Here is a 24026-nt window from a genome sequence, read left to right as displayed (position 1 = left end):
TGAAAGGAGAATGACTAAAAAGGGAATTGTGAGACTAAAAGATACTGCGAACCGCTATGTGGATAATGATGAAGAAAACGCAAATTTGCTAAATAGATACTTCTGTTCTGTTTTCACAGAAGAAAATCCTGGAGAAGGGCCGCGATGGACTGCAAAAAGTACAAATGAGATTGAAGTGGATAGAGCACCGTTCACGGAAGAGAGTGTGTATGAACAACTTGAAAAGCCAAAGGTGGACAAAGCCATGGGACCGGATGGGATCCACCCTAGGATATTGAGGGAGCTCAGAGAGGTTCTGGCGGGTCCTCTTAAAGATTTGTTTAATAAATCCTTGGAGACGGGAGAAGTTCCGAGGGATTGGAGATCGGCGGATGTGGTCCCTCTTCACAAAAGTGGTGATAGGGAAGAAGCTGGAAACTACAGGACGGTAAGCCTCACTTCAGTTATTGGAAAAGTAATGGAAGCGATGCTGAAGGAAAGGATAGTGAATTTCCTGGAAGCCAATAAATTGCAAGATCCGAGACAACATGGATTTACCAAAGGGAAATCGTGCCAAACGAACCTCATTGAGTTCTTTGATTGGGTGACAGGAGAATTGAATCAGGGACGAGCTATGGACGTAATCTACTTAGATTTCAGCAAAGCTTTTGACACGGTTCCCCACAGGAGGCTCTTAAATAAACTGGATGGGCTGAAGATAGGACCCAAAGTGGTGAACTGGATTAGGAACTGGTTGACGGACAGACGCCAGAGGGTGGTGGTGAATGGAATTCGCTCGGAGGAGCGAAAGGTAAGTAGTGGAGTGCCTCAAGGATCGGTGCTGGGGCCGATTCTGTTCAATATATTTGTGAGTGACATTGCCAAAGGGTTAGAAGGTAAAGTTTGCCTATTTGCGGATGATACTAAGATCTGTAACAGAGTGGACACCCCGGAGGGAGTGGAAAACATGAAAAAGGACCTACGGAAGCTAGAAGAATGGTCTAAGGTTTGGCAATTAAAATTCAATGCGAAGAAATGCAAAGTGATGCACTTAGGAAGTAGAAATCCACGGGAGACGTATGTGTTAGGCGGGGAGAGTCTGATAGGTACGGACGGAGAGAGGGATCTTGGGGTGATAGTATCTGAGGATTTGAAGGCGACGAAACAGTGTGACAAGGCGGTGGCCGTATCTAGAAGGTTGTTAGGCTGTATAAAGAGAGGTGTGACCAGCAGAAGAAAGGGGGTGTTGATGCCCTTGTATAAGTCGTTGGTGAGGCCCCACCTGGAGTATTGTGTTCAGTTTTGGAGGCCGTATCTTGTTAAGGATGTAAAAAGAATTGAAGCGGTGCAAAGAAAAGCTACGAGAATGGTATGGGATTTGCGTTACAAGACGTATGAGGAGAGACTTGCTGAACTAAACATGTATACTCTGGAGGAAAGGAGAAACAGGGGTGATATGATACAGACGTTCAAATATCTGAAAGGTATTAATCCGCAAACGAACCTTTTCCGGAGATGGGAAGGTGGTAGAACGAGAGGACATGAAATGAGATTGAAGGGGAGCAGACTCAAGAAAAATGTCAGGAAGTATTTTTTCACGGAGTAGTGGATGCTTGGAATGCCCTCCCGCAGGAGGTGGTGGAAATGAAAACGGTAACGGAATTCAAACATGCGTGGGATAAGCATAAAGGAATCCTTTGCCGAAGGAATGGATCCTCAGGAGCTTAGTCAAGATCGGGAGGCGGGGCTGGTAGTTGGGAGGCGGGGATAGGGCTGAGCAAACTTATACGGTCTGTACCAGAGCCGGTGGTGGGAAGCGGGACTGGTGGTTGGGAGGCGGGGATAGTGCTGGACAGACTTGTACGGTCTGTGCCAGAGCCGGTGGTTGGGAGGCAGGGCTGGTGGTGGGGAGGTGAGGATAGTGCTGGGCAGACTTATACGGTCTGTGCCTGTGCCAGAGCCGGTGGTTGGGAGGTGGGGCTGGTGGTTGGGAGGCGGGGATAGTGCGGGGCAGACTTATACAGTCTGTGCCCTGAAGAGCACAGGTACAAATCAAAGTAGGGTATACACAAAAAGCAGCAAATATGAGTTATCTTGTTGGGCAGACTGGATGGACCGTGCAGGTCTTTTTCTGCCATCATCTACTATGTTACTATGTTACTATGTAAAACAAACCCTAGTAGTTCCAACACCCAAAGTTATCCACATGGACTCTCGAACACTGTCCTCTGAGGTGCTTTTCACCAGCCAATCATCAAGATATGGGAACACATGGACTCCCAGTCTGTGCAGCGATGCTGCAACTACCGTTAAACACTTGGTGAAAACCTTGGGAGCTGACAAGAGGCCAAAAGGCAACATGCAGTACTTAAAGTAATGTGTTCCCAGCCGAAATAGAAAATACTTCCGGTGGGCAGGAAGTATCGAGATATGAGTATATGTGTCCTTTAAGTCCAGAGAGCATAGCCAATCATTTTCCTGAATCATGAGAAGGGTGCCCAGGGAACCCATCCTGAACTTTTCTCAAACTAGAAGTTTGTTCTCAGAGAGCATAGCCAATCATTTTCCTGAATCATGAGAAGGGTGCCCAGGGAACCCATCCTGAACTTTTCTCGAACTAGAAGTTTTGTTCAGGGCCCTCTGGTCTAGGATGGGACGCATCCCTCCTGTCTTTTTCTGCACAAGGAAATACCTGGAATAGAATCCTTGCCCTTCTTCCCCTGGTGGAACGGGTTTGACCGCATGGGCCTTCAAAAGGGCGGAGTTCCTCTGCATATACTTGACTGTGTTGAGAGCTGAATGAATGAACTTTCGGTGGGCAATTTGGGGGTTTGGAATGCCAACTGAGGATGTATCCGAGACAAACTATTTGAAAAACCCACCGGTCAGAGGTTATGAGAGGCCACCTCTGGTGAAAAAATTTCAGTCTCCCCCCGACTGGCAAGTCTTCCAGAACGGACACTTTTACTGCAGCTATGCTCTGCTGGAGCCAGTCAAAAACTTGTCCCTTCCTTGACTGGGGAGCTGCAGGGGCCTTAAGCGCATGCTATTAACGAAAACGAGTGTGGTGGAGCTGAGCCTGAGCAGGCTGATGAACTGAAGGCATGTACCTACGCCTAAAGTAGTAGTAGGGAGCACTCCTTGACTTGCCAAAAAACCTCCTAGATGAGGAGGTGAATGCAGAAGGCAGCGGTGGGAGAGAGAAGAGAGAGTACCAGTGTGCTTCTTGATTTGGTCTGCGATCTCCTCAACCTGCTTTCCAAAAAGAACTCCTTATGGGATGTCTAAGACTGAGTCTACCTCGATGCCAAGGAACCCTGTCCTCGACAGCAAAGTCAAGAGACTGGCTCCCGCCTTGACTCTGGTGAAGCTTTCTCCACCAATGTCGAGGGGCTACTGGCCTGGGTTGCAGTCGAGCAGCACCAGTGTTGGAGGCCACACCGCAGGCTGAGGGCCAACAGGGCCACAGCGGGAGGTATGGCAGACACAAGCACACCCAATACTAAAGCACAGCTCTGCTTAAGGCCATCCAGCAGCTCAATGAGCAAGGTCCGGATGCGCACATCGAGGGCTGACATCAAGAAAAGCTGGGGTGTTCGCTGAGGCACAAGTTGCAGAACAGCTGGGGCCAATACAGGAGCAGAATCTCGGCTGCTTGGAGACAAGCGCATTGGCACCTCCTGTATGGAGGGAGAGTGGTCCTCCCGGCGCCGACACTTCATGGGTGCCGACTACCTCGGTGACCTGGAGGTCCCAGCACCGTGTATTGAGTGTGACCAATGACGGTGATTCTTGGCCTTCATGTGAAGCACGTCACCCAAGCTCCTCGGTGCCGAGGACGACGTCAAAATCCTCACACTGCCTCGAGGTCAGGTCCGACGATGGACGGCCCTGGGGGGTCCTGCGCAGCGGGAGGCGTCAAGACAGGTGGAGACCCACTCGATGCCTCACTGCTCCCAGTGTCCTGAGGACTCAAAGCAGCCATGCTTATCCATGCTCCAGATATGTGACACTCGACGTCAATGTCGATGCCTCTGACATCGATGCAGACGTCAAGGAACCGGACCTGGCTCCAAAAATCTTTTCACACCGAGCCTCTTCTTCATACTAAGACAGAGAACACAGCAGGGCTATGGTCGGGCCCAAGACACTGCAGACACAAAGAATGGGTGTCCTTTCCCGAGATGGTCCGGTTGCACCGGGTAGAACGCTTGAAGCTACTGGGAGTCTTCGTGGACATGGATGGGGAGACCTCACCAGGCAAATCAAACAACTCGATGGTGCCAGAAAAAGAGGTGAAGGCACAAAAAAAAAAAGGGAGTACCCGAATGGAATCAAGGCCTAAAAGCAGCCCACATCAAAAATAAAGGAAACTTTAAAAAGTACTAATAAAATAGGTTTTAGGTTTGTTTTTTTTAAAGAAACAAATCTGAACTAAGAGAGAAAAGAAAGGCCAAAGGCATTCAAAAAAGCTCTAATACCGGGCGTGTGAAGAGAGACCGAAAAACGCAGTTACCCTTCATGCGGATAAAACGAAACTGAGAGGATCACATTCTCGCTGCGGGCGGGAAGGAATCGCGCATGCGCAGTGGAGCACGACTCACGCTTCAGAAAGCTCTTTTTTTTTTAATTATTTATGATAATTTTACAAACTTTACAAGCCATTCACTTGTCAAACAGAAACACAGAATACAATAAGCAAATAAAGGAAAGATCGTATTAAGAAATAAAGTCAGCTTTCTTAGACCACCATTAATTGGGAAACATGGCTGGATTTATTGTAAGCAACTTCAAATCTCTCTATATATAACGCACCTCCAACGTTCTGAAGCCTCCACAAGTCCCAACGTTCTAAATGCATGGTGGTGAAACCAGGAATTCGCCCATGAGTGTTGGCCTCAACCCCCACATAAAACGTCATGACGTCGAGGGCGGACCAATGACACTCAACCAATCGCAGCGCGAACCCGTTACTAAGCGACGGAACATGACATAAGACACATCGCGGAACAATGAAAACCAGCAGCAACAGTTGCTATGCGACGTCAACAGCAATGCTAAAAGGACCATATAGATCTCTGCTCTCCACACAAACAACGGACACGGAGGGCATATGAGGGAAGGAAAAAAAACAGCACATACACACACACTCTTACTCTTAACTGGCTATAAGGAGCAACTGACCTGCCACTATCACAGGGACTGCTAGCACCGCTCTCTCTCTCACACACACATACACATGGGACACAGAGGGGATGGAAGACAAGGAACGAATCTTGTTCAAACACAAAGGAGACTAAAAGCATGGCTCTCTCCGTAGCGTTTTCTATCGATTGCTCCAAAATAGCAGATCTATTATTCACATGAATATTTATATTTTCTCCGCCTCCACAATCTCCTTCTTTCTTCCTTGGACTCTTAGGCAAATAAAAAATCTTATTAAAAGGGAAATAGAATTCTGTGGTATCTTCAAATTTCAACCAAATATCTTCTAATAATCCATAGGCAGAGTCCCAGGGACTTTAGGGAAATTCAAGAGGCGAAGATTCAACACCTATTCTCTGTCTGCTCAGTCTTTTTATGGAGAGCCAGTTTATCTTTAACCACAGTAAACTTAAAATCTTGAACCTGTTCACTTCATTTTTGAATGTGTTTGACCCGAGTGGAGAGATCTTCTTTCACTGTCTCAGCTGTCTTGACCAAATCTTCAAATTTAAAATACAAAGCAGTTACCTCACCTGAGGATTTCTGAAGGGTTGAGTCCATCTTGTTGAGCATAACCAATCTTGCCAAGATTTACCTCCGTTGATTTATCTGAGACTCCAGTCAACCCTGGGCCTCATTCTCCAGGCTCTTCGCTGCAACGCAGGGCCCTCGCCAGAAACCTCACATGCCACACGTCCAGAAACGTGTAGGCTATCTCCCAGCGAAGCAGTCGACGCCGGACATGGAGGATGTTGGAAGCAGAGGGGAGAGGAAAGTGATGTTTCATATCCCAGCAGAGGTTCAGCTCCTCCGATTTCCTCCGCAGCGGGATTCACCTCCCTCAACTCACTTGGGGAGGCTCCGGCAAGGAAACAATCCAATCTCTGCTAGATTGGGGACGACGCTGAGGTGGGGGGGGGGGGGGGGGGACAAACCTCACCCGTCCCTTTTCTCTTTGTATGAGGCATTTTGAAAGTAAATAGGAAAAAACCCAGCCAGAGATCAGTGTCTCACACACCGCCATCTTGCCACGCCCCAAAGCTCTGACTTTTTACTTTGGCATAAATGCCAGACTGGGCGACGCGGATCGGCGTTTACCCACATGTAAGAATATGCAAGCCTGCTTGTCCTTGGAGAAATGTGTTTCTGCTACTCTGGCTTGTATCAATGTTTATTTATTTTTTAAAGTCAAAAAGATAATTTGTTTCCAAATATTGCTAACATGCCTCATCTTAAGAGAAGGACGTTCTTGTTTGTGTCCCCTAATGTTCTGCAACTGGGAGCCTCTTTCCAGTTCAATTTCCCCACTAAATGGTATCATAATGTGAAATACATATCTGCCTTACCCAGTTTCTTTCTAGGGCAGTGACACATAGGCCACAGAGTGCTTTGAAATTCACTATGGATAGTGCACTTGTATGATCTTGCAATATTATCAAGGCTAACTATCCATTTGTTTTCCTCAAATCTGAACTTGTACATTCCTCGAGAATGGTGGACTTAAAAATGGCTCATATTCCTTCTAATTTTTAATTTGATATTCTTCACACTGTTATAAGGATGTTTGTTGATTAGGTCATTTTTCTTTTTATCTACAGGAGTGATCTCAATGTTATTGCTTAAAAAAAAAAAAAATATATATATATATATATATACAGTGGGGGAAATAAGTATTTGATCCCTTGCTGATTTTGTAAGTTTGCCCACTGACAAAGACATGAGCAGCCCATAATTGAAGGGTAGGTTATTGGTAACAGTGAGAGATAGCACATCACAAATTAAATCCGGAAAATCACATTGTGGAAAGTATATGAATTTATTTGCATTCTGCAGAGGGAAATAAGTATTTGATCCCCCACCAACCAGTAAGAGATCTGGCCCCTACAGACCAGGTAGATGCTCCAAATCAACTCGTTACCTGCATGACAGACAGCTGTCGGCAATGGTCACCTGTATGAAAGACACCTGTCCACAGACTCAGTGAATCAGTCAGACTCTAACCTCTACAAAATGGCCAAGAGCAAGGAGCTGTCTAAGGATGTCAGGGACAAGATCATACACCTGCACAAGGCTGGGTATGGGCTACAAACCATCAGTAAGAGCTTGGGCGAGAAGGAGACAACTGTTGGTGCCATAGTAAGAAAATGGAAGAAGTACAAAATGACTGCAATCGCAAAGATCTGGGGCTTCACGCAAAAATCTCACCTCGTGGGGTATCCTTGATCATGAGGAAGGTTAGAAATCAGCCTACAACTACAAGGGGGGAACTTGTCAATGATCACCAAGGCAGCTGGGACCACTGTCACCACGAAAACCATTGGTAACACATTACGACATAACGGATTGCAATCCTGCAGTGCCCGCAAGGTCCCCCTGCTCCGGAAGGCACATGTGACGGCCCGTCTGAAGTTTGCCAGTGAACACCTGGATGATGCCGAGAGTGATTGGGAGAAGGTGCTGTGGTCAGATGAGACAAAAAATTGAGCTCTTTGGCATGAACTCAACTCGCCGTGGTTGGAGGAAGAGAAATGCTGCCTATGACCCAAAGAACACCATCCCCACTGTCAAGCATGGAGGTGGAAATGTTATGTTTTTGGGGGTGTTTCTCTGCTAAGGGCACAGGACTACTTCACCGCATCAATGGGAAATGGATGGGGCCATGTACCGTACAATTCTGAGTGACAACCTCCTTCCCTCCGCCAGGGCCTTAAAAATGGGTCGTGGCTGGTCTTCCAGCACGACAATGACCCAAAACATACAGCCAAGGCAACAAAGGAGTGGCTCAGGAAGAAGCACATTAGGTCATGGAGTGGCCTAGCCAGTCACCAGACCTTAATCCCATTGAAAACTATGGAGGGAGCTGAAGATGCCAGTTGCCAAGCGACAGCCCAGAACTCTTAATGATTTAGAGATGATCTGCAAAGAGGAGTGGACCAAAATTCCTCCTGACATGTGTGCAAACCTCATCATCAACTACAGAAGACGTCTGACCGCTGTGCTTGCCAACAGGGTTTTGCCACCAAGTATTAGGTCTTGTTTGCCAGAGGATTAAATACTTATTTCCCTCTGCAGAATGCAAATAAATTCATATACTTTCCACAATGTGATTTTCCGGATTAATTTGTGATGTGCTATCTCTCACTGTTACCAATAACCTACCCTTCAATTATGGGCTGCTCATGTCTTTGTCATGGGCAAACTTACAAAATCAGCAAGGGATCAAATACTTATTTCCCCCACTGTATATATATATATATATATATATATTATATATATATATATGTAAGTTTTCTACTTAATCTATGCACCTAGGTTTTTCATATTTAAAAAGATATTATATATATATATATATATCTATATATAATATATATATATATATATATATATATATATATATATATATCTTTTTAAATATGAAAAACCTAGGTGCATAGGTTAAGTAGAAAACCTCACTAACTCTAATGGCCAAATTTTGCTCTTAATATTTAGGACACTCATCTAGGCTGAAATGAGCATCTAATTCTTCCTCACCCTCTCTCCAGCCATGTCCATTCTCTAAGCCCTTAAAATCCTCCCCACCCCTTCAGAATAATTCTCAATTCCCTGCCTCCTCTAAGCTGCCCAATATAAAAAAAAAAAGTCAGGTAGCATTTCACCATCTCCCCTACATCTTAGATTCCAAATCTCTCACCATCACCACTCAAGGATCTGCACTTATGATTACAGAGGGACTTGTTTATTTGGATGCGAAGGGTACAATATGTCTTAACATAAGAACACAAGCACTGCCATATTGGGACACACCGAAAGTCCATCAAACCCTGTATCCTGTTTCCAACAGTGGCCAATCCACACCACAGTATCTGGCAAGATCCCAGAACAGCAAAACAGATTTTAGCTGCTTATCCTAGAATACGCAGTGGATTTTCCCTAAGTCCATCTTAACACGGGCTTATGGACTTTTAAGAAATTATCTAAACCTTTTTTTAAAACCTGCTAAGCTACTACTGCTTTTACAATTTCTCTCCAGCAATTAATTCCAGAGTTTAATTACACACTGAGTGAAGAAATATTTCTCAGATTAGTTTAAATTTACTACTTAGTAGCTTCTTTGTGATGCCCCCTATTCCTAGTATTTTTAGAAAAAGTAAACAAGTGATTCACATCTACCTAAACCTCTATCCATATCTCCCCTCAGCCATCTCTTCTCCAAGCTGAAGAGCCCTAGCCACTTTAACCTTCCTTCATAGGGAAGTCATCCCATCCCCTTTATCACTTTGTCTCCCTTCTCTGTACCTTTTCAATTCCACTATATCTTTTTTAAGATGGGTGACCAGAACTGCACACAGTATTTGAGGTGCGGTCTCACCATGGAGCGATACAAGGCGGTATAACATTCTCAGTTTGTTTTCCATTCCTTTCCTGATAGTTCCTAATATTCTATTTGCTTTCTTAGCTGCCGCAGCACATTCAGCAGAGGGTTTTAAGGTATCATCAACAATGACACCTAGATCCTTTTCCTGGGCGGTGACTCCTACTGTGGAACTTTGCATCAGATAACTATAGTTTGAGTTCCTCTTTCCTACATGCATCACTTTCCACTTGTTCACATTAAAAGTCATCTGCCATTTGGATGCCCAGTCTCCCAAGGTCCTCTACCATTTTTCACAATCCTCTTGTGATGTACAACTTCAATAACTTTGTGTCATCAGCAAATTAATTAACCTCACTAGTTATTCCCATCTCTAGATCATTTATAAATATGTTAAAAAGTAGCGGTCCCAACACAGACCCTGGGGAACCTCACTATCTACTCCATTGAGAATACTGACCATTTAACCCTACTCTCTGTTTCTAACTTTTAACCAGTTTTTATTCACATAGGATATTTGCCTCCTATCCCATGACTTTCTAATTACCTCTGGAGTCCTTCATGAGGTACATTGTCAAATGCCTTTTGAAAATCCAGATACATAATATCAACCAGCTCACCTTTATTCACATGCTTATTCACCCCCTTCAAAGAAATATAGTAGGAGATTAGTAAGGCAAGATTTCCCTTTACTAAATCCATATTGGCTTTGTCTCATTAATCCATGCTTATGTATATGCTCTGTATTTTGTTCTTTAGGTCTCTACCATTTTGCCCAGCACAGACGTCAAGCTCACCAGTCTATAATTGGCCGGATCACCTCTACACTTCTTTAAAAAAATTTTTTTAAATCAGCATTATATTGGCCACCCTCCAATCTTCCAGTACCATGCTTGATTTTAAAGATAAATTACATAGTACTAACAGCAGCTCTGGCAAGTTCATTTTTCAATTCTATCAGTACTCTGGGATGTATACCATCCAGTGCAGGCAATTTGCTACTCTTCAATTTGTCAAATTGCTCCTTACATTCTTCCAAGTTTACAGAGATTTGTTTCAGTTTCTCTGACTCGTCAGCATTAAATGCCATTTTTGGAATCAGTATTATATTTATTTTAAAATTTCTGCATCGCCTACAACCTAGCGATTTACAATTTAAATATCAAGAACTACCACCAAAATTGAAAAACACTTTTCAAAAACTAACATGTGGTTGCAAAATGTTGTGGTAATTTCTAAACTGTATTTCACCTTATAGCTTTCACAAACAAGAGAAAGTAGAATATTAAGGAGGAAAAAGCTCTGTATGTCCATGGTCTGAATTTTATCTTTCTTACAGATTCACAGAACAGCACTTCATTGCCTAAAAATACCTCAAACTTTATTCACTTTCCTCTTTATGATTTTCTGATTATATAAATTTTTATTTTTGTCATTATTCAAGGAAATCATTGAGTATTGCATATATCTTCAAATATATTCACATGATCAAAGGAAGTAGCACTTATCTTTTCGTTCGTCATCTGATTACTTGATGAATTCCACTTAATGAGTTCCATACATAAACATACATGTGGGTATCTCGCCCGCATCTTTCTTGATGAAGACCAAAGCAAAAAATTAATATATCTCTCCGCTATGGCCTTGCCTTCCCTGATTGCCCCCTTATCTTTTGTCTTACTTGATAATTTTCTTTCCTTCAGTGCAGCAGATGAATTCAGAAACTAGTGGATTATGTCCATCTACCAGCAGGTGGAGATAGAGATTCCTGTACTGAACTCAGCCTTATAGGATGGCCAGCTCCTACGTCAGTATTTCTCATACCAAGCAAAAGACAAATAAAAGAATAGCTGGCAACCTTCCTCATAGAAATACACGAAGAACAGAAATGACAGACCAGGAAAACACACTCGCCCTACCTTGAACAGAGACCCCTCAAAAACAATAGCGGTTGAACGGCGGATCCTGGATCATTTGTTGCACTAAAGGAAAGAAAATTATCAGGTAAGACATAATTTAACATCCTTAGTGTAGCAGTAGATGAACCCAGAAAGGTGGAATGTAAGAAAGCAGTAAAGATGGACAGCTGCATTCCGTGGAAAGAACAGACGCCCCAAAACTGGAATCCGCCCACGCAGTTCTACAGATCTCCTCCCAGAGAAGAAATCCAAATCTCTGCCCAGGTCATCAGTGCCCAGTGGAATGTACCCAGAGCGACACCGGCGAGGTATGCCCTGCAAGAAGATACGCCAGGCAATTGCATCCCGAATTCACCATGCAATAGTCGCTTTAGAGGCAGCATTGCCCTATGCGGTCCGGAAAGTAGCACAAAAAGGTGATCCGGCCACTGGAACTCATCGGTGACTTACAGGTAGAATAGAAGATCCCTGCAAACATCCAAGCACTGAAGGACCCCAAAATCCGTCGGATGATCCTCCTCATGAATGGAAGGGCAAGAAAATCGGCTGATTGAGATGAAACACCAAAATGACTTTTGGCAAAAAGGACACAACTGTCTGTACATTCACCCCTGACTCTGTGAACCGAAGAAAGGGATGCAGACACGACAATGTCTGCAGCTCCGAGACACCCCCCCCCCCCCCGGGGGTCAAAGTCTTAGCCACCAAAAATACCATTTCACAGTACAAACCTTTTTCAAAGCACTGCGCAAGGGTCTGAACAGCGCCTGCTGCATAATCTTGAGGACTGGATTAAGGTTCCACACCGGACATGGATGATGAAACGGCAGTTTGAGACGATTAATCCCTCTCAGAAACGGACCACATCCAGATGAAATGCCAGTGGGGATCCAGACACACGTCCCCTGGCGAGAGCTGAAACCTGCACCCAGAGTGAGTTATAGGCCATCCCCCTTCCCACAATCCCTCCTGCAAAGGTCAACAACTGCAGAAGACGCAGACAAGGGATCCCAGGCTCAAGAAGAGCACAACGTCTCAAAGGTGCACCACACCTGTGCATACGCTGTAGTAGTAGACTGCTTCCGCGTCTATAACAGAGTTGCAATGACCAGGTCCGAGTAGCCCTTCTTCCTCAGTCTCAACCACTCAATGGCCAGGCCCTAAGAACAAAGTGGGAGGTGTCCTCCCATCTGCACCGGCCCATCAGAGAAGGTCGGGAACCACAGGCAGATAAGTGGCTCATCCACCAGGAGCCAAATTAAGTCCGCATACCATGGTCGCTGAGGTCAGTTCAGAACCACGAGCACAACCAGGACCCAGTGGTGCCCGATCCTGTGAAGGACCTGGCCTATCAACGGCCAAGGGGGAAAAATGTAGAACAAGCCAGCTGCCAGCCATGGCTGAAGCAGAGCATCCAGACCCTCCAAACTGTAGTCTCTTTTGCGACTGAAGAACCTGGCCACTTTCATGTTGGCTCGTCACATATAATCCATCGTAAGAGAGCCCCACCGCTGAACAATCAGCTGGAAGGTCGCTGCCACCTGGTCCAGGGCATGCCAGCTGAGGAAGTTCACCTGCACGTTGAGAGTTCCCGTGATGTACACTGCTGAGAGATACGTCAAGTGCTTCTCCGCCTACTGCAAAGGAGGTAAAGCCTCTGCTGCCAGAAATGCACTGTGTGTGCCATTCTGCCGGTTGATGTATGCTACCACCATTGTGTTGTCTGACTTGAGCCAAACAGGATGGCCTTCTAGCAGGGACTGAAAGGACTGTATCACACATGCTATAGCACGAAGCTCCAGCCAATTGATCAGCCATTTTACCCCCTTTATGGACCAGAGGCCCCGCGTATACTAGTTGCAACAATGAGCTTGCCAGTCCGAAAGGCTGACATCCATAATCACCACTATTCAACGAGGAGCCAAATACTTCTACCCCCCCCCCCCAAACTCAACTTAGAGAGACAAAGTCACCAGGACTTGCTGTGCTTCGCCAAGAGCAACCAATGGAGACGAACTTGATAATCCCATGAAACTGCAGACTGAGACTCCTGTACCTGCTGCAATGGATGCATGTGCACTTTCACTCTGGGCACCACCTCCAGAGTTGCTGTCATAGACCCCAGCACCTGCACACAGTCCAATGTGCAAGGACTTGGCACACTCGACAAATGATGAACCTGCTCCTACAGCTTGGACATCCAGTGGGGCAGCAGAAACACCTTCATGAGCAACGTGTCAAAACGGACACTGAGATATTCCAAGGTCTGAGTGGGAACCAGATGACTCTTGGACAAACTGACCACCCATCCCAGAGACTGTAGAAGAGCAATCACTCTGGAGATGGCCACTCAACTGTCCTGTTCCGACGACGTCCAAATCAGCCAGTCGTCGAGGCACTGATGCATCCTGATGCCTTCCTTCTCCAAGAACGCCGCCACCATCATGACCTTGGAGAAGGTCTGAGGAGCCGTAGCAAGGCCAAAGTGAAGGGTGGCAAACCGAAGATATCTTTGGTGCTGCGGCCAAATAGGGATATGGAGATAGGCCTCCTTGAGGTCCAGACCCGTAAGAAACTCCCCCAGCTGAATCACTGCCAGCAAGGAGCGCAGCTTTTCCATGTAGAAATATTGACTTTGAAGAATTGATTCACCCCTTTCAGGTCCACCACCGGACGGTACAAACTGCCTTTCTTGGGCATCACCAAGTAGAGTAATGACCCCGACCCATCTTGTAGGCGGGCACCTGCACTACCGCTTCCCAGATCAAGGAGGGATTGGAGGGTGGCTACGACTGCCAGATGCCTTGAGGCAACATGGCACAGGGACTCCAAGAAAAAAAAATCACTGACGGGAGAGAAGAACTCTAATTTGTAACAGTCTCTGATAATATCAGGGACCCACTGATCTGAGCCAGTTGGCCCCTTATGGAGTGGACCAGTGCCCCATCATTGGGAAGGGCAAGCTGTTCGTTCTTGATAGGAAGACAACCCGAAGACTTGCTTCTCATTGTGAAAGGAAGGGATATTGCTGGGATCTGAGCAGCTGAAAGGTCGATGAGGACCTGCCCGGACGATACTGCATGTCCCGAAGGCATGGTCTTGCCACCCTAGACTTAAAGGAAGGCTTAGGTTTGTCTTCTAGAAGCCAGTGCGACTTGGAGTCCCTCAAATCCTTCACCAGTTTCTCCAAATCTTTCCCCAACAAGAGTTTACCTCGAAAGGGCAGCTTGGTGAGACGTTGTTTAGAGGAGGCATATGCCACCCAGTGATGGAGCTACAACAACTGATGAGAAGTAGCCTTCATCATTTGCTTGGCGGAGGAACACACCAAATCATACAGTAAGTCTGCCAAATAAGATTCCATCTTTGGAAGAGAGGACAAGAAAGGAAGCATCTCCAGATCTTGCTTTACCACCTACTGCACCAGCTAAAGCACACCCGAGCTGCATAGGAAATACAAATCGAGGCCTGAAGGGCGAAGGCAAAGACGTCCTATTCTGCACGTCCTTAAGGGCCACACCACCTTCAACCAAGAGAGTGGTCTTCTTAGTGACGGCCGCCACCAAGGCATCCAACTTTGGCATAGCAAACTGTGCCACAGACTCTGCTGCCACAGGGTACAGGCAAGACATTGCCGCAGCCACCTTAAGACACAAATCTGGGGTGGCCCATCGCACTATGAGCTCTTAGATGGCTTCGTGGACCAGAAAGGTTCTAGACGATTTACACATACTCGCCATCTTCAAGCTGACTGTAGAAGAATTCTGAGCCTCAGGATCCTCAATATTGTGGGCCTCCAGGGACCCAAAAGTCATGGAAGGCAACTCCTTATGAAAGGCCCGTACTGTGGTCAGGGCATCTGGCTCCTCTGAAACCACATCTTCAATCCTGGAAGGGTGCACAGAGTCAATGGTCAAAGCCTCCAAGCGAGTGGGGGAGGGGGGCCCAATGACCCCACCTCAGATGCAGCAGCATTCTGTCTCCGCTTCTCTGCAGGGTCCGCGGAAGGGGACGATCTGGAAGGCCCCAGACTCTCCATGGTCCCCCCAGCCATGTTAAACTGAGCAGTAGGCTGAGCCTATGGAAAAGACCTCTTCAAAACAAATGCGTGATACATTAAAAGAACAAATTCTGGAGAGAAGGGCTCACAAGCCTCTGAAGGCCCAGGCAACTCCTCTCCCTGTGCAGAAGGACCCCCAGTCATCCCATATGGGGAAAGTGTTTCCGGACAGAACATGCCCAACTGAACCTGCTGTACTGAAACTGTGGTGTCCTGCTGAGAAGCTGTGCTGACGCGAAATGAAGCACCGATCGGTGGTGGGTGAAGAGGCTCCCTCCCCTGACAGGCCATCAGAGCACCCAGCCATGCAGAAACCAGAGGCTGACTGGCGCTGCCCACAACAGGAGCTTCTTTTTACCACTTCTGCCACCAGTACTACAAACTTTAAAGGGCTACTCGCCAACAAACGGCAGCCTCCACAGGCTTTACCCCAGATAGGTAGTTTCCCCTCACCCCCAACTGGAGAAGCTTCGCAAGACAGCCTCCCAGGTGCAGCTGCCCACAAAATGCTGTTTCCTACAGTGCCTCCTAAGATTTTTATGTTTATGTTGTTGTTTTTTTTACTATGAGGAAGGCCCAGTTAAACAGACAATGGGGGATGGGGAACACGGGGTGGGGTAGAAATCTGGAGTCACCGGATATGCTCCCCAAAGAAGGCACTGCTCAGCCAAATCACTTCCAGGCTCAACTGACCTAGCCAAGCTAGGGACAGGAGCTCCCTAAGAAGAATCCAGGAGCTGGTGTGAAGCCGTCAAACAACCTGCTGGAGATAGAGACAGAGACTGATGGAGGAGCTGGCCATCCTATAAGTCTGAATTCAGTAGTGATCTCTCTCCACCTGCTGGTAGATGGACACAACCCACCAGTTTCTGGATTCATCTGCTGCTACCCTAAGGAAGGATATAGATTTCCCTCCTACCAACACTGCTGTCACCTAGGACAGGAGAAGTGGACAACCATGCAGGGTGCCAATCTACCTCTTCATGGGGAGGCTTGTCAGCATTGCATGACACTGCTTCAGTGGCAGGAGTGTTAATGAGCCTTACTTTGAAGCTATCAGGTGACCACATCATTGGAAGACTTTGATGGGCCAAACGCATAACAAAGTTCCCACACTCCCAAAACCCAGACTGTCTGCAGCATTGGTTGGACTGGGCATGAATGACATCACCTAGCAAGAGACTGCAAAATCTGAACCCGAGACAGCTGTGCCAACAGGAGGGAGACAGCCAAAACACAGAGATCCTCTGGAAGTTTACGTTCAGATTCCAGAGAGCTAGTCAAAGCAGGGCAGCAAATGATCAGCCTAATTTTTGTATACTGGGCAGTGTGCATGTGGGAAGGAAAGAATTGTACCTCAGTGATAAAGGGATCGCAATGGGGGGGGAGTTAGATTTTATGTAATAGGTGTCAGGTGGTTTGAGGTGGGGCTGATCACTGGGCATGGGGACACTGTCATATTTTATAGCTGCTCTCTCTGCTACTAGTTTTATCCAACTAAATAAAAAGCCCCAACAACCATAGTAAGGAGATGTTTGCAGAAAAGAGCTACTCACCAATGACTAGGCTTCATTTTAGACTGACATTCAAAACATCTGATCCCCTCTAGGAGTGTACCCTAAAAGCTTTTTTGGCTGTTGCCAGATATTTTGGATGGATTGCTACCATTTCTGGGAGAACTTCTACAGGATATACAAGAACCCCAATCTCGACCAATGGCCTCCAAACCGTGAGCCATTCCAAACTCGAGTACCTTCACACTTGGAAATGCGAGCTGCAAAGAAGATATCTGACAGAAGAAGGGGGCAGAAGTGAAGAATATGAAATCCTGAAGAAGAGAGACCCAGATCCCTCATGTAAGTGGACTATACCTGTTCTTTTCTTACCTTATCAGGAAAACCATTTTCCGTGACATACGAAGGAGATGCATTAGGTTCATTATAAATTACAAAATCTCTCCTAAGAGGGAAAAAGAAACAGTACAATTCATAGCCACAGAATAATAATAATAATTTTTTAAAAATGCATCAAAATCTATAATATGGAGAATTTAAAAACACTTTGCAAAAACAAAACAAAGCCACAAGTTCACTAATGCTAGGCTAGAACACACAGTTGCACTTTATAAAACGTGGGTGCAGGGCATGTTTGGACTAGAATTGGGGACCCACATAATTCAAAAGTTAGCAAAACAGCACAAAACTCCTAGCGCCAAATTCAAATCCCCACTTGCCACAGACATTTTATGTTAACCTGGACAGAGAGGCATAAATTCCACCCAAGAAATTCCTAGGATGTTAAGGGGCATGCGTACAGCTGCTCCCCTAACTTCTGAGGTGGATTCCCCCTACCCCCCTTCCAATATTTAACATGAAGGCTCTTAATTCGAACTTTGATCATTATCTGGGCAAGATGAGCAAGAATTCCATCTCCCCGTGCCAAAGCCTACAAAGTGTAACAGGATAGCAGTGTATAGTAAGCATTGCTGAGTATATAGGTATCCGTAGACATTGCGCTATATGTATACAGTATAGGCGGAAGCAACAAATACTGACAATTCTATGGATAGCTTATAAGCCTTGTTTGCTGTCTCACTTATACCTGGTTTTTGTGCAGCTGAGTGAGATGTATAAGCTATAAGTACAGAGGAGCACCGTTAGGAGGCGCACCATTAAAGCGCCTGATCGTTTTACACGCGGTTAATAACCTGCCACCCAAAATCATAAAGTTAGTGCAAGGTACTTGATAATACACAATAGGCTATACCGGAAATGACCTGGCAGTAGCTACAACAAACTTCCTTGGCTTGGAAATGAAGCAAAGCAATGTCTTTGACGCTGTAGTATTTCATTATTGTTCCGGTAATAAGCACACCGATAGTACGCGGTTACATAGCCATGCCTCTCGAACACCGTGTACTAACGGTGCTCCAGTGTATGGTGACCAAATTTTGACGCTTATACATAGTATCATACCGACATAACTGAGCATCATATGTACGTTGTATGAATGTTCTAACACGTTGCCTATTGAGGGGTTTCACTTGCACTGTGCTGAAATTGTAAGTATCGGCACCCCCACATTATAGCCTGGACAAAACATCCCAGACAAAACGGCCCTGACAAAATAGCCTTGTAACAAAATAGCCCGTGTTCTGTCATCTTTGTCCCACTACCCTCTTCCCTAGTTTCTGGCATCTCTCTCCCTTCCTTTGTCTGGAAATGTGTCTCTTACCATTCCTTCCCACCCACCTCCCAACATAGCCCAGCGTGTCTCCCTCTTCTTTCTGCTTGCCCTGTGTGGTCCGGAATCTCTCTGCCCCCACCCCCGCTGATCCTCCAATGTTCCTGTGGGCTGCTGGGAGTGTCAAAAAGCTGCTTTGGCCAGCCCCAGAAGCATTCTCTCTGTTGTGTCCTGCCTACACGGACATAGGAACTGTGTCAGACAAGGCAGGACACAACAGAGGGAATGCTTCCGGGCCTGCCGAATCAGTTTGTTTTTCTTGCTGATGCTGCTGGGGGCCCACAGGAACGTTGGAGATCACCAAGGGGGGGGGGGGGGGGGCGAGAATATACCGGACCGTGCAGGACAGGCAGAAGGAAGAGGGAGATATTCTGGACAGTAAGCACTGAAATTGGGGTGGTAAAGGGGAGACATACATTGGCTCAAAGCAACAGCGGGACTTAAAAGACACACAGCTCCACGAGCAGAACAAGTAAAATACTCAGAGGCGGATCCTTTTGACAGGGGGCTCATTTATCGGGGGACAAACTCTGGGCATGCTCTTTTGTCAGGGACTGAGTTGGAGGGGGCTATTTGACTTTTTTTTTTTTTTTTGTCAGGGCTATTCTGACCAGTCACCGCCAGACTGTTGTCCTTGCCAACCAGGTATGTGGCTGTGATTCCTACCATTCTATGATTGGAGGCCCACTGCCACATTCTGACTGCACAAGGGGTAGGATCCTGTACCCCCCCCCCCCCCCCCCCCCCCGCTTGGTTGCATAGTAAATGGAAACATGGAAACTCCTGTCTGAATGAAAACAATTTGGTTCAACATTCAATCTCTGAAAGCCTTAAGAGCATTCCAAATTGACCAGAGCTCTAGGAGACTGATGTACAGCTGAGTCTCCTGAGCAGACCAGTGCCCTTGGATGTGAAGCCCAACCACATAAGCACCGCATCCCAGGTTGAATGCACCTGTGGTCAGACTTTTCTAGGTAGGCGGAATTTGGAATGAAAGTCCCAGAGTCAAATTGTTTCAAATTGCCCACAAGAGAAGTGACTGAACTAACTCTGAGGTAACTGAGATGACATCCAACAGTTTCCCTGTGGCCTGGCACCTCTAGGAAACTAGGGTCTACTGGCTGCCTGCAAATGGAGGCGTGCCATGGTGTGACATGCACAGTGGAGGCTATGTGGCCTATCAACCTCAACATCTGTTGAGCTGTGACCTGTTGGCTGCTTCGAACCTGAGAGGCAAGGGAAATATGCGCATCCACCATTACTCTGAGGCAAGTAGCCTCGAGTTGAGGCTACCTGCCTCAGGACTCCTATGTATTCCAACTGCTGAATGGGGAGCAGATGGGACTTGGGGTGGTTGATAAGAAACCCTAGTAGCTTCAACACCCAAACAGCTCTCTGTATTGATACCCGAGCACCTTCCTTTGATGTGCTCTTTACCAGCCAATCATCCAGGTAGGAAAATACATGCACTCCCAAGTATGCATAGCAATGCTATGACTATAGCAAGGCATTTTGTGAATTCTCTGGGAGCAGACGCGAGGCCAAACGGCAGAACGCGACACTGGTAATGGTGTTTCCCTACTTGAAATCTAAGATACCTCCTGTGACAAGGACATATCTGTATGTGGGTGTACGTATCCTTTTATGTCCATAGAGCAAAGCCAATCATTTGACTGAATCATGAGAAGAAGGGTGCCTAGTTCAATCATCCTGAACTTTTCCTTGACCAGATATATTTGTTCACGGCCTTTAGGTCTAGGATGGGATGAAATCCCCCAGCTTCTTGGGCAGAAGGAATAGAACTCCTTCCCTTCTTCACTGGTGGAACAAGTTCGACTGCATGGGCCTTTAGAAGGGAGGAAAAGTTCCTCCGTGAGCACTTCCTGGTGCTGAGAGCTAAGCTCTGATGCTCTTGGCAGGCAATTTGGAGAAGGTTGATGTCAACTGAGGATGTAACACTCACAGACTATTTACAGGACCCACCTTGCTTGGAAAAAGTTCAGCCTCCCTCCTTAAATCATCCAGAATAGATACTTATACTGTGGCTATGATCTGCTAGTGTCCGTCAGAAGCTCGTTCCCTGCTTGGACTGGGGAGCTGGCTGAGGCTTTTGGGCCTGCTGATGAGGACGGGAGCAAAGGGCCTGGATCTGCTGGGAAGAGCGAGATGAGGAAGTAAACCCATGCCTTTGAGGGTAGTAGGTACTCTTTCGAATTCCACCCGAAAACCTCCAAGAAGTGAAGTGGAGGATGCAGGAGTGGGCCAAGACATGATGGTATCAGTCATTTTCTTTACAAGGTCTGCTACTTCTTCCACCTTATCACCCAAAAGGTTGTCTCCTCAGCAAGGGGCGTTGTCCAACTTGAAGTGCTAGGTCTAGGTCCGAGATACGCAGCCATGATTCTGCACACACCAATACCTAATGCAGACGATCTGGATGCCACATCAAAAGAATCATATGTTGCCATAGTCACTGCTTTTGACACTCCTTCTGCTTGGTTACTAGCTGTCAGAGCTCAGTAGCCTTCTGAGGACACAAATTCCGTCACACTGTGCACCAAGTTCTTCAAGTAAATGCTCGTGTAGAGCTGATGGGACTGAATGCAGGAAATGAGCACCGAGCCCTGGAATACTTTCCTCCCAAAAGACTGGAGTGTGAATATTCCTACCTGTAGAAGCCGAGGCATGAGTCCTTAAGCTTCTGGATCTTTTGAAGGCAGATTCAATAGCCATGGAATAATGTAGAAGCTGCTGCTTCTTATGTCCAGAAGACTCCCGGATTCGAGAACGAAAGAACAGCCATACTGGATCAGACCAATTGTTCATCTAACCCAGTATCCTGTTCTCAACAGTGGGCAATCCAGTTCACAAGTACCTGGCAGAAGCCCAAATAACTGCAACATTAAAAAGAACTCAACTAGTAAGATGAATGAGCAGTCCTGTAGTCAGCAAGATCTGAACTTGCACAGGGAGACGTAATCTTCGGTACAGGCTGTACAGTGAGAGAGGTCTCCCAATTCCTCATCTGTGCAGTCTTAAGGATGCTGTACGTGGGAGTACAGCCACAGCCTCCTTTGGAAAAGAGTTAGAATCAAAGATGTCCAACATCTTGGCCCACGGCTTATCCTCAATTTCCAAAATAGAGCATGTCCTCATCCATCTGTCTCAAAAAACTGACAAAGAAGTGCTCCTCTAGGGGAGACTATCCTAGGGTGGAGAAAGGTCTGAAGACAGACCAAAGGAACCCTCTTCTAAGGGCTCCTCTGGCTCTACATAAGACCCCACAAGTGGTCTGTATCAAACTAGGTGAAGTGCTTCTCATAAGATGTCCAAGTCTGTATCTGCCTTGGACCACTGGACACATGACCAGGCTCTGGGTAAGAGCTCTGAGGTACGAGTCCAATCCTAGACTACGGGGTCACTTCTTCCCCCAATGGGTTGGAGAGAAGCATCATATCAGTTGGTACTGTCTTCGACACCCGATGAGGCACTGGCTTTATCAACCACCCTACAGAGCTTAGAGCTCTAGGGTAGGCAGGAGCTGCACCATAGTCAGTATCAACGCTCTCGATGTCTTGGCATCATGTCGAGCTAGCATGCGCCCCAGCTCCTCCTACAACATGACCCGGACCCACTCATCGAGGGCAGGCCTCAGTAAAGGTGGGGCCAGCTACAGAGCGGAGACAGCCTGCGAAGAAGTAGGACCTGAATTGGAGGGTGGGGTCTTCAGGAAGACTGGCGCATTGGAACCACTTCCACTGACGGGGAGCAGTCCTCAAAGCAGCAGTGACAACAGTGACCCAGAGCTCCTGGCACCGTGCTTCAAATAGGATCAGTGCGGATGCTTCTTTGTCTACGCTTCAAGCCCAGCAGCAAGATTTCTTTGGTGCCAAAAAGGATTATGTGGAATCCTCACGAGTACTTGGTGTGGGTCTAATGATGCTTGGACCAAGAGAGCGCTACTGGTGGCAAGGCAAGGGGAGACTTCCTCAATGTTGCTGCATCTCCAGCGTCCGGTGCAGCTTCTGAAGCCTTAGGGACAGATTTCTTTGATGTGAATGGACTGAACTTTGGTGTGCCAAAAAAAAATCTATCATGATGGACCTCGTGACTTTTCTGTGTTCTGTTCTGCATTTGAGCAAAAAATAAAAAAAAAGAGAATAATGAGGGCCCTGATAGGTTAGGCACACGTCATATGGGTTATCCACAGACATGGTCCTAGCACAGTCTGTGCACCGCTTAAACCCACTGGAAGGTTTCTGGGATGTAATGGAGAAGATAGATGCAGCAAAATCAAATGGCCAAAAATACTTTTTTATTTATTTATTTATTTAAATACGACCCAGCTGGGAGAAGCAGGAAACTTAAAGGTCAAGAAAGACTAAAAGAATAAAAGGGAAGAACTAAAAATAACAAAAATAAAACCACCACGTTACTCAAGCAAAAAGAACAGGAAAAAAAAAAAAACCAAACTCCGTGAGGAGAAAAAACAGCTGCACCGATCAACGGATGAAAGAACTGCGAGTTGGACAGGTGGGAAGGCACATGTGTAGTGCAGTCAGACATGCCAGGGCTCTATAGATGATATCACCCACATGTGAGAAGACTATGTCCTGCTTGTCCTCGGAGAAAAACAACTTTATCCCTCCTCCTTTTTTAAATTGACAATGAACTGACTGATCTTTAAAGTAAAAAAAAATATATATATATATATATATATTGAGGTGATTACTTGAAACAGGTCTTGTAAAAGAAAAAGAGGGAGATTTTCTGTGATGCTTGTGCGTCACTTCCAATTCCCTGTTGGAAATTTAACACAAGATCGCTTTACTACTACTACTTATCATTTCTATAGCACTACTAGACGTACTACACTTGAAATAAGGAAGCAATAAGCTGAGGGAAGGAAGTGACGTTACCGAGCGGAATGGCCGCCTGAACATAGAGCTTCGAGTGACCCACAGGAGAAAATCGGAAATCATACCCGACGCGAGTGCCAAAATCCTCCGCAAAAGCGCTAAGCATCGCTGTTCACACAAGCGGTTCGATCAGCTGAGCCGGCTGCAAAGTGCAGAAGTGGATCTCTCGCGATTCGCCTTCCCGGGTGCGGGGACAGCACGAGCGACGAACAAAATGGAAGCCGCAGCACACACCCAAGAGCAGCAAACAGCAAGTGTATCGGTTGCAGAGCCCCCGGTAGGGGGGATGGAAGCAGAAATCCCGGAGGAGGCCCAGTGGCCTGACTGGA

The 24026-nt window shown here is 46.4% G+C and overlaps 1 protein-coding gene across 1 annotated transcript in view; it reads right to left on the bottom strand.

Moving 5' to 3' along the window:
• The window catches only part of OTUD4 (OTU deubiquitinase 4), a 246343-nt gene that overhangs the window by 179065 nt on the left and 43252 nt on the right, over positions 1 to 24026 (bottom strand). Inside the window, 1 exon segment of the mRNA XM_030191676.1 lies at positions 17422 to 17494. Within this exon segment, the coding sequence (XP_030047536.1) occupies positions 17422 to 17494 (73 nt within the window).

Source organism: Microcaecilia unicolor, chromosome 2, assembly GCF_901765095.1.
Source record: "Microcaecilia unicolor chromosome 2, aMicUni1.1, whole genome shotgun sequence".
Taxonomy (NCBI): Eukaryota; Metazoa; Chordata; class Amphibia; order Gymnophiona; family Siphonopidae; genus Microcaecilia; species Microcaecilia unicolor.
Note: the sequence above shows the minus strand (reverse complement) of the source record. Positions and strands in the feature narration are given on the sequence as shown.